General features: G+C 36.1%; 1 protein-coding gene across 1 annotated transcript in view; it reads left to right on the top strand.

The window, feature by feature from the left end:
• Positions 1 to 8,650, top strand: part of LOC121379703 (transient receptor potential cation channel subfamily M member 2-like) — a 36,463-nt gene extending 27,813 nt beyond the window's left edge. The window contains exons 15-20 of the mRNA XM_041508354.1: positions 554 to 653; positions 1,660 to 1,885; positions 3,036 to 3,383; positions 4,802 to 4,945; positions 5,995 to 6,249; positions 8,468 to 8,650. Coding sequence (XP_041364288.1) covers positions 554 to 653; positions 1,660 to 1,885; positions 3,036 to 3,383; positions 4,802 to 4,945; positions 5,995 to 6,249; positions 8,468 to 8,650 — 1,256 coding nt within the window. The remainder of the gene's footprint in view (positions 1 to 553; positions 654 to 1,659; positions 1,886 to 3,035; positions 3,384 to 4,801; positions 4,946 to 5,994; positions 6,250 to 8,467) is intronic.
• Positions 8,651 to 12,179: the final 3,529 nt, after the last annotated feature.

Genomic DNA, 12,179 nt, shown 5'->3' with positions numbered 1-12,179 from the left:
TAGATATCCTTTATCTTTTGATTTGTTTTAAAATATATCAAGTAAAAGCAAATTAGACAGGCTAATTAATTAAACAATGAGTTGAATATTCCTCAAGTTATTTTATTTTATATTGCTCATTTTAGCATTTATTTGTGATCGGTCATGGTCATGTTGACCGCCTGTCCTTTAATTTCACCCTGGTTGGGGACACGTCTTGATTTATACAGAAAACTACATGAATAGATGTTCGGGTTATATTGATTATCTTTCAAGGTGTTTTAAAATACATGTACATGTATATCTAACAAGTGAAAAAGTAAAAGCAAATTAGACAGGTTAATAATACTAATTTTTTAGTTGAGCGTTCTGTTTTGTACATTTGTTGTAAGGAAAGAAAGAATTTTATTTTTTTAAATGTCTTTTCCAACTTATTTTTAGGTGGGTTTTTTTACGTGTATGTGCTTGTAATGTGGGTCCTTTTTATAGGTTTTCATATGTGCTTACTGTGTGTGTTTGCTAACTGACTAATTTCCCCTGTATAAAGTAGAAGTATCTAACTGATTTGTTCCAGGCTCAAGTCTGATTGCGTCTGCTTTGCTGAAGGCTCTGTCCAATGTTGCTGATAACGAGGAGGAACTGGAACTTAGTGCTGATCTCGCAGATCACGCCGCGTACGTTTGAGTTTAACTGTATTTAATTAGGGTACAATAGTTCATGTAAACCGTAGTACATGTATGTGCTATCCTGTCTGTAGGATGGTGCATATAAAAGATTACTTGCTACTAATGAAAAAATGTAGTCTCTTAGACTATATGTCAAAATTACCAAGTGTTTGACATCCAATAGGCATTGATAAATAAATCGGTGTACTTTAGTAGTGTCATTGAACATGGAATGGAAATTTATTTAACGATGCACTCAACACATTTTATTTACGGTTATATGACGTCGGTGTCATTGAACAAAACTGACCTTTAACATTTCTGACAAATTTGTTACAACAGCAAACCCAATATAATGACCAAATAGCCATGAAGCAAAGGTGTCCATTATAGCAAGGTCTGACTCTATTCAGAACCCAGTGAGTGCCATTTGGTAGTGTTACCTGGAAACTTAAAATTAATGTGCCAAATTTACAAAGCTTGTTTTAGACATACACATATCTAACTACATGTATTTACAATGCTTAAACACCTGCGTTTAAGATCCCCGTCCGTGGGCCCATTGGGCTATTTCCCATTCCAACCACGACTGGTATATCAAAGGCTGTGGTATGTGCTATCCTGTCTGTGGGATGGTGCATGTAAAAGATCCCTTGCTACTAATGGAAAAATCTAGCGGGTTTCCTCTCTATGACTGTGTCAAAATGACCATATGTTTGACATTCGATAGCCGATGATTAATAAATCAATGTGCTCTAGTGGTGTCGCTAAACAAAACAAACTATTGATCCCATGCTGATCTGTGAGAGTAACCTACATGTACATGTAGGTAGTGATAAAAGTGATAAAATGTGGAGTGACCCCTTGCTAATCCAAGAGAGTAGCATACGTGGTGGCAGCAGCAGGTTTCTTCTCCAACTAAACCATTTCCAACACAGTGTGCTTGAACCTTACTTCAGTATAAACAGGAAAATGGCGACTTAATATTCATGATGCCAGTTACTGTGTTTTGCAGCCTGTTTGAAGAGCGGAGCGTGGAGGTGCTGTCTGAGTGTTACCGTAGAGACAAGACGATGTCTCACCAGCTGCTTGTCCGGGAACTGCCCTCGTGGGGCAGTCTGACGCTGTTCAGTATTGCTGATGCCCACAACATGATGGACTTCATGGAACACTCGTCCTGTCAGACGAAACTCAACTTCATCTGGAAGGGACAGATGGCACTGTACACTTCAGAACTCAAGGTATGGCCACACTTTTTCATTTGTTTGAGGCAGAACATATCTCAGTGGTATAAAGTGCTTGCTTGATGTACAGTCATTCTAGGATCAATCCTCGACAGTGGGGCCATTTCTTATTCCAGCCAGTGATCCACATGCTGCAAATAAAAGATCCCTTGCAGCTAATCAGAAAGAGTAGCCCATTGTTTGGCAGCATGAAGTTTCCTCTCTCTTATTCGTCCCTTACCGGACCAACTGGAGAGGACTATAGATTTCATCTCCGTCCTGTCTGTCTGTCTGTCCGTCCATCTGTCCCACATATAGTTTTTCGGATATTTCTTTCATAAGGCCTTGAGATATTGAGCTGAACGTTTGTGTATAGTTTTATTATGTACAGTTACAGATCAGATTTGACATTCATGACAATTTATCCATTTATAACAGAGTTATGGCTCTTGAACTTAGGAGATGTGAAAATGTGTTTTCAAAACCCTTTGTTTTAGAAGGCCGTGAGATATTGAGCTGAAAATGTTGTGTATAGCTTTATCATTTATTGTTACAGATCAAGTTTGACTTTCATTGCGATTTACCCATGTTTAACCCTTGAACTTAGGAGATATGAAAATTTGTTTTCAGGACTTTTGTTTTGCAATGCCATGAAGATATCGAGATGAAATTTTGTATATAGCTTTATTATGTATTGTTACTGATCAAGATGAACTTTCATGGTGATTTACCGACTTCAAAGAGTTATGGACACTTGAATTTGAGAGATACATGTTTCAAGCAAAAATTGTTGACACATGGTAGAGGATGAATGTACATGTGCATTGCTTTAGCAGTACTAAAGAATTTTTTTTATCTGTGTGCTCATTTCCCACTATATGTCCTACGCTATATACCTCTCTATTAAAAAGTTGGATATGTTATTAAATAAAACATTCCTTCCTTTTCATTTGTTTGGTTTAGTTTGGGAACATTTGTCAGCCTGCCAAAAGTTGATCGCTATGCATTTTTTTTTCGCTTCTTTTTAAAACATCACCTTGTAGAATTTAATGTTAAGTTTGCTGCTACATGCATTCATGTGGGTTTTCTCGTTTTTTATATGCATGTATATGTAGTAACTATATTATTTTTAAAAATTATTTTATTATATTTTAAATTTTCATTTCAGATTCTGCTGTGCCTTTTCCTTCCAATTTTCCTTCCATTCATCAAATTCACCAGCAACACCAAAGCTATTGACATCATTGATGGGGAAGAAGATGAGGATGATGAAGATGAGGAATGTCCATCCAAGGTTGCTATGGAGAGGTCAACAGGGGCCAGTAACAAGGTGGGACCCAACAGTGTGAATAATGAGGTGGAGTTTGCTCCAACAGGTTCGCCCCGAAAAGACAAAACCTCGAAGGTGAAACTTTTCAAAGTGGACATGTTCGACTTCAGCCCCAACACAATCAATATCTGGTCGGCCATCTTGTATTTCTACTCTGCACCAGTAACCAAGTTCTTTTTCAATCTGGTGAGTACAGAGTCGTGCTTTTTACAATTTATTTACAATTTTTCTTTTATCAGTGGTTCATAGGTTGCATTTTATTTACCTTTCATAAATGTGTAAAGTGGAAAAAAAGATAAACAATTTGTTTTGTTTAATGACACCACTAGAGCACAGTGGTTAAGTGCTCACTTGATGCATGGTTGGTTTGGGATCGACCCCCATCTGTGGGCCCATTGTGCTATTTCTCGTTCCAGCCAGTGCACCATGACTTGTATATCAAAGGCTGTGGTATGTGCTATCCTGTCTGTTGGATGGTGCATATAAAAGTTCCCTTGCTACTGATGGAAAAATGTAGCAGGTTTCCTCTCAGACTATATGTCAAATTACCAAATGGTTGACCTTCAATAGCCGACGATTAATAAATCAATGTGCTCTAGTGGTGTTATTAAACAAAACAAACTTTAACTTTGTACTTTATGATCATATTTTCAAAGCTATTCTAGCCCTACGAAATAATAAAACCATCGTAAGCTATGACGTCTCTATGGCATGTGCTGTAGTGACGTCATCGCCTACAATGGTTTTATTATTTGGTAGTGCCAAGATAACTTAAAAAGTCTCTAACCTGGTTTTGATTTGGACCGGCAGAATTTGTAGTTTGCCATACCGAATGTCCAGCAGGACTTTTTCAGCCAATTTCGACCCCTGCTTCATGTGATTGCTCACCTAGCATCATTTTAGGAGAGTGATCTTCAGCTTGCCTTTGTTTTGATTATGTCAGACACTGATAGAGTTATAGTAGTGTATTATTACAGGGCTTGAACTTAGACTGTTAACTACGGCAATTTTAAAATGTTTTTGCCACCGATAAAACACTCACCAACAGCAATTTTGAGCCTGTCTATGGCAATTTTAAATTGGTAATTTTTGCAACAAATATAAAAACCGACAGCAATAATTTTTATCCATCAGCAAAAAACTGCTATTCATATTGCAACTATGGCAATTGCTGTCGGTGCCATCATAAAGTTTGCTGTCGGTGCCGTCATTAAGTTTGCTGTCGGTGCCGTCATTAAGTTTGAGTCTTGTTATTATATTTGAGGCAGGATCAATCCCCGTCGGTGGGCCCATTGGGCTATTTTTCATTCCAGCCAGTGCACCACAACTAGTATATCAAAGGCTGTGGTATGTACTACCGGGTACTCTGTCTGTGGGACAGTGCATATAAAAGATCCCTTGCTGCTAATCGAAAAGAATAGCCCATGAAGTGGCAACAGCGGGTTTCCTCTCAATATCTGTGTGGTCCTTAACCATATGTCTGCCGCCATATAACTGTAAACAAAATGTGTTGAGTGTGTCGTTAAATAAAACATTTCCTTCTTTTGTTGTTATATTTGGTATCAGCAAGGATTAGTAAAATGTTTATAATTTCCATTTTCCAGCTTTCCTACTTGGTGTTCCTGGCCATCTTTAGTTACTTTGTGTTGGTTGACCTTCGACCTGTGGAGGAACCCAATTCTCCGTCATTCTGGGAGTTCATCACCTGGATCTGGGTGGCAACCATGATGATTGAAGAACTTAGACAGGTGCACACTCCCATTATCATTGTACCAGTAGCAATCACAATCACTTCAAATGAGAGTGGTCATTTGTGGGTCCATTGTTTTGTTTTCCCCATCCCAACTAGTGTCTAGTAAATGGTATATCAAAAGCCATGGTATGTGCTGTTGTGATAGCATATAAAAGATCTGTTTTTGCTGTTAGATAGAAATAACCTAATAGTATATGATGGCTGCAGCAGGTTTTCTCTTTCACTATTTTGAACAAGTGTTCAAATAAACATTTGTTAGATACCAAATAGACATAGTTTAGAAATGTATTAATGTGTAAACTAAATAAATATTCCGTTCGTTTCCAAATAGATATAATTAAAACATTTGCTGAGGTGTCATTAAACAATGGTTCCTTTCCATTTCAAATAGACAAAGTTTAAAAATGTGCTGAGCTGTCGTTAAAAACAATTTCAGGGTGGTATCTACATACATGTACATGTAGCTTGGGTGCTTGTGTCGTAGGATCAAACCATCTTAATGGATCATTGACTGGGGTTTTCCCTGTTTCATCCAGCACACCACAACTGGTGTATCAAAGGTTGTGGTATGTGCTGTCCTGTGTGGGAAAGTAAAAATAAAGATCCCTTGCTGCTGATGAAAGAATTCAGCGGGTTTCCTTTTAAGATTTTTATGTCAAAAATTACCAAATATTTGACATCATTAGCCAATAATAAATAAATAATTGTTCTCTACTGGTGTCATTAAACAAAAAAACACTTAACTTTTAAAGAAATTTTCTTTTAATTATTTTGTTCATTAGATAAAACAAACTATATCTTTGAAACAAATTTTCATTTCATTTTTTTTTTATAACTTTAAAAAAAAATTCATTTCATTATTTTCTTCATTAGATAAAAACAAACATAACTTTAACCAAAAATTTCCTTTAATTGTTTTGTACATTAAATAAAACAAACATAATTAAAAAAAAAAAAATTCATTTCATTTTTTTCTTCGTTAAATAAAACAAACTAAAATTAACTTTTTAAAAAAAATCCTCTAATTTTTTTTCTTTCACTCAGATTTTCATCCGAGATGAGTGTTCAATCAAGTACAAGATACAGAACTGGTTCTCCAACATGTGGAACCGGTTTGACCTGATCATGTACAGCATGCTGATCATATGCATCATCCTGCGCTTCAACCTGTTCACCACCACCTTCATCTGGTGCCGCATGATGTACAGCCTCACCCTCATCATGTTCTACCTGCGCGCCATGCAGTTCTTCTTCGCAGAGAAGAACATGGGACCCAAAGTGATCATGATACAAAAGATGGTAAATAATGGGTAGACATGCGTGCTTCTTCGTTTCAGTCACTGGTTGCCTGGGTCCATATTTTAGAAGCTATTTGAGCACTACGAAATCATAAAACCACCTTATATTGTGATGTCACTACAGCACATGCCATAGTGACATCACAGCTTACGATGATTCCTTTTTAAGGACTAAGGGGTGGTATTTATAGTCCGTCCCATCCACCTACAAAAATTATTTTCTAAATAATTTCAGTTTGGTTTGATGTAAGAAGAAAAGTAAACTTGTGTGCAATTTAGAAAACGGTCAGCTCAGAAATAAATAACTTGTAGTAAATTCCATAGTATGTTAAAAGGCATTCCCTGTGCAGGGATGTGAGATCTACGCAGAAATGCATAAATATGCTTTTTCATTTCGTCTAAAAAGCAAAAACATGATGTTCAGTACCGTTGACCACACAATGTTCATTTGCATGTTTTCACAGTTACATGGAAAATGTAGCGGGTTTCCTCTGAAGATTGTGTGTCAGAATTACCAAATGTTTGACATCAAATTGCCAATTATCAATTAATTAATGTGCTCTAGTGTGGTTGTTAAACAAAACAAACTAAGTCTTGTATATTGTACATTATCTTGTTTTGAATATCAGTGTCTGTATATTCAATAGGTTTCTGGTAGTTTGTAGTAGCCAGTGTTCGAGATTAACGGTATCCCGATATCCCGGGGATACCAGAATTTAATTTTGGATACCAGACTTCAATAAACCAGTATCCCACCGGGATACCATATAATGTTGTTGGGTTATTTTAATTCTGCGTTTTTATTTTTTGCAGGTGAAGTTAAGTAACAGTATTTTTGAGCTCATACCCAGTCTAATGCTATGCCATAACGGTATCTCCCCCAATTCATACCCAATCTAATGCTACACTGGAACAATAGCGGCGTAGCAATAGACTGGGAACGGCTAAGTCGCTATTGTTTTTGTTGGATGTTTCCTGCGTTTAAATTTTATTTGAGATATTAATTCCACATCTGCAGAAAATTGATACATGTAGGTTTATCATTAGTAATGTCAGAAACACTTACAGATTACTGCTAAATATTAATTTATGTCAGTATTACTCAAAAATAGATGCAGCAAATCTTTTTGCCGATTCCGTTTGATTGCAAATTTCATGAATTCGCGATTTCGATTGCAGCGTAGCAATAGACTAGGAATGAGAACAATGTCGTCCAAGTTTGTTACGATGTTATTTATAAATTTCATTTAAGTGGGATACCAAATTCTTAGGTGGGATATCAGATTTTGAAATGTTAGTATCCAACTCGGATAATGCCCAAATTTTTTAATCTCGAACACTGGTAGCCAAAACTTGATTTTACATCCCAACAATATTGTACATACAAAAAAATATATACTCTTCAAAAAAGGTAGGGGAACTCTAATAAGAATTTACAATTGCCAAAATTGTAAGGTATATTAGCTGTGGGGAATAGTTATATGATAATAGTGAATTAATTGGGCAAACATTACAACCGGTAGTTCAGTATTATAGTAGGTTTTATGAAGTGAAATTTTAAAGTTGACATTTTTTTATCAGTAAATCAAAAATTCAAACAATAAAAATGACTAAAAACAAAACAATAACAACTTACGATCAATAGAATGAAAAACGTTGACAGAAATAATGTTCCACAGTGATTAATGGACCATCCTGGAAATTGTCAAAATCGAGAATGACGCCCCACACGTGTACGGGGCAACTGCGTGATGCATGTGCAAACTATGGAATGTGTTTCGGTGTGTTCATAAACAGACCTGAACGTTCTTTACTAGGATGTCTGTGGTCAAAACATATGTTCAGTCTAATAGTTGATATTAACATTAATATTTCAGGTTCCCCTACATGTACTTTCTTTGAAGAGTATATAAGATATATATAAATAAAAATGATATGTATTAGGATATGTTTTGATTTCTTTGATTAACAGCTGATTGTTTGCTAAACACCTGCTGTTAGGTGTAGATATAGTCCCTTAGTTTTGGTAAAATAATTATATTGATGTGGGGTGGGATTGTTTATCAGTGCCGCTGAACTACAATACATTAACATTATGGACACCCATCTCATTCAAAAAAAAAAAAAAAAGTACAGATCTGCAACTGTTACAATTGCTATTGTTACTGCTGTCATTTTTTTTTTGCTCACCACTGACAGTTATTTTGATATACTTTCAGCTCACCGATCTGATGTTTTTCTTCCTCATCCTGCTGGTCTTTGTGCTGAGTTTCGGTGTCGCGTACCACGTGAACATGTTCCCCAACTCGCCCTTGTCATGGTACATCCTCAAAAACGTTCTCTTGATGCCCTACCTGCAGATGTATGGAGAGCTCTTCTTAGAAAATATTGAGGGTGAATAGTTTTCTAATCATGTTCAGTGATATATGTTTCCTATCATGCAGATATTGTATATTGTATTTTTGAGAGAGAGAGAGAGAGAGAGAGAGAGAGAGAGAGAGAGAGAGAGAGAGAGAGAGAGAGAGAGAGAGAGAGAGACAGAGACACAGAGAAAAAAACATAAGGAAAAATGTTGGTGATATAGAATAATTTGAACATATTTGATATAAAAAAAAATTATGCAGTTAATTATTACATGATTAACAGATCAGAATGTAATGTCAGTCCTTTGTCAGTGTTACTACCGTGTAATAATCTCTGTATATTTTGACAGGAGATGACAGTCTTTGTTACATTCATGCATGTCTACTCTGTATATTATGACAGGAGAGGACAGCTATTATTATACTCATGTAATAATCTCTGTATATTATGACACGAGAGGACAGCTATTATTATACTCATGTACTAATCTCTGTATATTTTGACAGGAGATGACAGTCTTTGTTACATTCATGTAATAATCTCTGTATATTATGACACGAGAGGACAGCTATTATTATACTCATGTACTAATCTCTGTATATTATGACAGGAGATGACAGCTTTGTTACATTCATGTAATAATCTCTGTATATTATGACAGGAGAGGACAGCTATTATTATACTCATGTACTAATCTCTGTATATTATGACAGGAGAGGACAGCTATTATTATACTCATGTAATAATCTCTGTATATTATGACAGGAGAGGACAGCTATTATTATACTCATGTACTAATCTCTGTATATTATGACAGGAGAGGACAGCTATTATTATACTCATGTACTAATCTCTGTATATTATGACAGGAGAGGACAGCTATTGTATTATACTCATGTACTAATCTCTGTATATTATGACAGGAGATGACAGCTATTATTATACTCATGTACTAATCTCTGTATATTTTGACAGGAGATGACAGTCTTTGTTACATTCATGTAATAATCTTTGTATATTTGGAAAGGAGAGGACAGCTATTATTATACTCATGTACTAATCTCTGTATATTATGACAGGAGATGACAGCTATTGTTATACTCATGTACTAATCTCTGTATATTATGACAGGAGATGACAGCTATTGTTATACTCATGTAATAATCTCTGTATATTATGACAGGAGAGGACAGCTATTGTTATACTCATGTAATAATCTCTGTATATTATGACAGGAGAGGACAGCTATTGTTATACTCATGTAATAATCTCTGTATATTATGACAGGAGAGGACAGCTATTGTTATACTCATGTAATAATCTCTGTATATTATGACGAGAGGACAGCTATTGTTATACTCATGTAATAATCTCTGTATATTATGACAGGAGATGACAGCTATTGTTATACTCATGTACTAATCTCTGTATATTATGACACGAGATGACAGCTATTATTATACTCATGTAATAATCTCTGTATATTATGACAGGAGATGACAGCTATTGTTATACTCATGTACTAATCTCTGTATATTATGACAGGAGATGACAGCTATTATTATACTCATGTAATAATCTCTGTATATTATGACAGGAGATGACAGCTATTGTTATACTCATGTACTAATCTCTGTATATTATGACAGGAGATGACAGCTATTATTATACTCATGTACTAATCTCTGTATATTATGACAGGAGATGACAGCTATTATTATACTCATGTACTAATCTCTGTATATTATGACAGGAGATGACAGCTATTATTATACTCATGTACTAATCTCTGTATATTATGACAGGAGATGACAGCTATTGTTATACTCATGTAAGCTATTATTATACCCATGTACTAATCTCTGTATATTATGACAGGAGATGACAGACTCATGTAATAATCTCTGTATATTATGACAGGAGATGACAGTCATTGTCGCACTCAGGAGATGACAGCTATTATTATACTCATGTATAATCTCTGTATATTATGACAGGAGATGACATCTCTGTATATTATGACAGGAGATGACAGCTACTCATGTAATAATCTCTGTATATTATGACAGGAGTCACCCAGAGAACGTAATTCTGACATATAGTAAGTTCACCCAGCGAACGTAATTCTGACATATAGTCCGATCACCCAGCGAACGTAATTCTGACATATAGTCAGTTCACCCAGCGAACGTAATTCTGACATATAGTCAGGTCACAGAGCGAACGTAATTCTGACATATAGTCAGGTCACAGAGTGAACGTCACTGGAGCACATCGATTTATTAATCCATGGCTGTTGGAGGTCAAACATTTGGTCATTCTGACATATAGTCAGTTCACACAGCAAACATCACTAGAGCAAGAAGGAAATGTTTTATTTAACGACACACTGAACACGTTTTATTTACAGTTATATGGCGTCGGACATATAGTTAAGGACCACACAGATATAGAGAGAGGAAACCTGCTGTTGCCACTTCGTGGGCTACTCTTTTTGATTAGCAGCGAGGGATCTTTTATATGCACCATCCCACAGACGGGATAGTACATACCACGGCCTTTGTTACACCAGTTGTGGAGCACTGGCTGGAACGAGAAATAGCCCAATGGGTCGCATCGAGTGAGTGCTGTACCACTGGGCTACGTCCCACCCCCCATCACTAGAGAAGACCGATTTATTAATCATCGGATGTTTGGATGTCAAACATTTGGTAATTCTGACATATAATCCGTTCACAGAGTGAACGTCACTAGAGCACATCGATTTATTAATCATAGGCTGTTGGAGGTCAAACATTTGGTAATTCTGCCATATAATCCGTTCACAGAGTGAACGTCACTAGAGCGCATCGATTTATTAATCATAGGCTGTTGGAGGTCAACCATTTGGTAATTCTGACATATAATCCGTTCACAGAGTGAACGTCACTAGAGCGCATCGATTTATTAATCATAGGCTGTTGGAGGTCAACCATTTGGTAATTCTGACATATAATCCGTTCACAGAGTGAACGTCACTAGAGGGAATCGATTTATTAATCATAGGCTGTTGGAGGTCAAACATTTGATAATTCTGACATATAATCCGTTCACAGAGTGAACGTCACTAGAGCGCATCGAATTATTAATCATCGGATGTTTGGAAGTCAAACATTTGGTAATTCTGACATATAATCCGTTCACAGAGTGAACGTCACTAGAGCACATCGATTTATTAATCATAGGCTGTTGGATGTCAAACATTTGGTAATTCTGACATATAATCCGTTCACAGAGTGAACGTCACTAGAGCACATCGATTTATTAATCATAGGCTGTTGGAGGTCAAACATTTGGTAATTCTGACATATAATCCGTTCACAGAGTGAACGTCACTAGAGCACATCGATTTATTAATCATAGGCTGTTGGATGTCAAACATTTGGTAATTCTGACATATAATCCGTTCACAGAGTGAATTTCACTAACAGCAGTCAACACATTTTATTTACGGTTATATGGCGTCAGACATATAGTTAAGAACCACACAGATATTGAAAGATAAAACCCACTGTCGACACTTCATCT

Source organism: Gigantopelta aegis, chromosome 8, assembly GCF_016097555.1.
Source record: "Gigantopelta aegis isolate Gae_Host chromosome 8, Gae_host_genome, whole genome shotgun sequence".
NCBI lineage: Eukaryota > Metazoa > Mollusca > Gastropoda > Neomphalida > Peltospiridae > Gigantopelta > Gigantopelta aegis.
The sequence above is the reverse complement of the archived record's forward strand: the minus strand, read 5'-3'. Positions and strand labels throughout refer to the sequence as shown.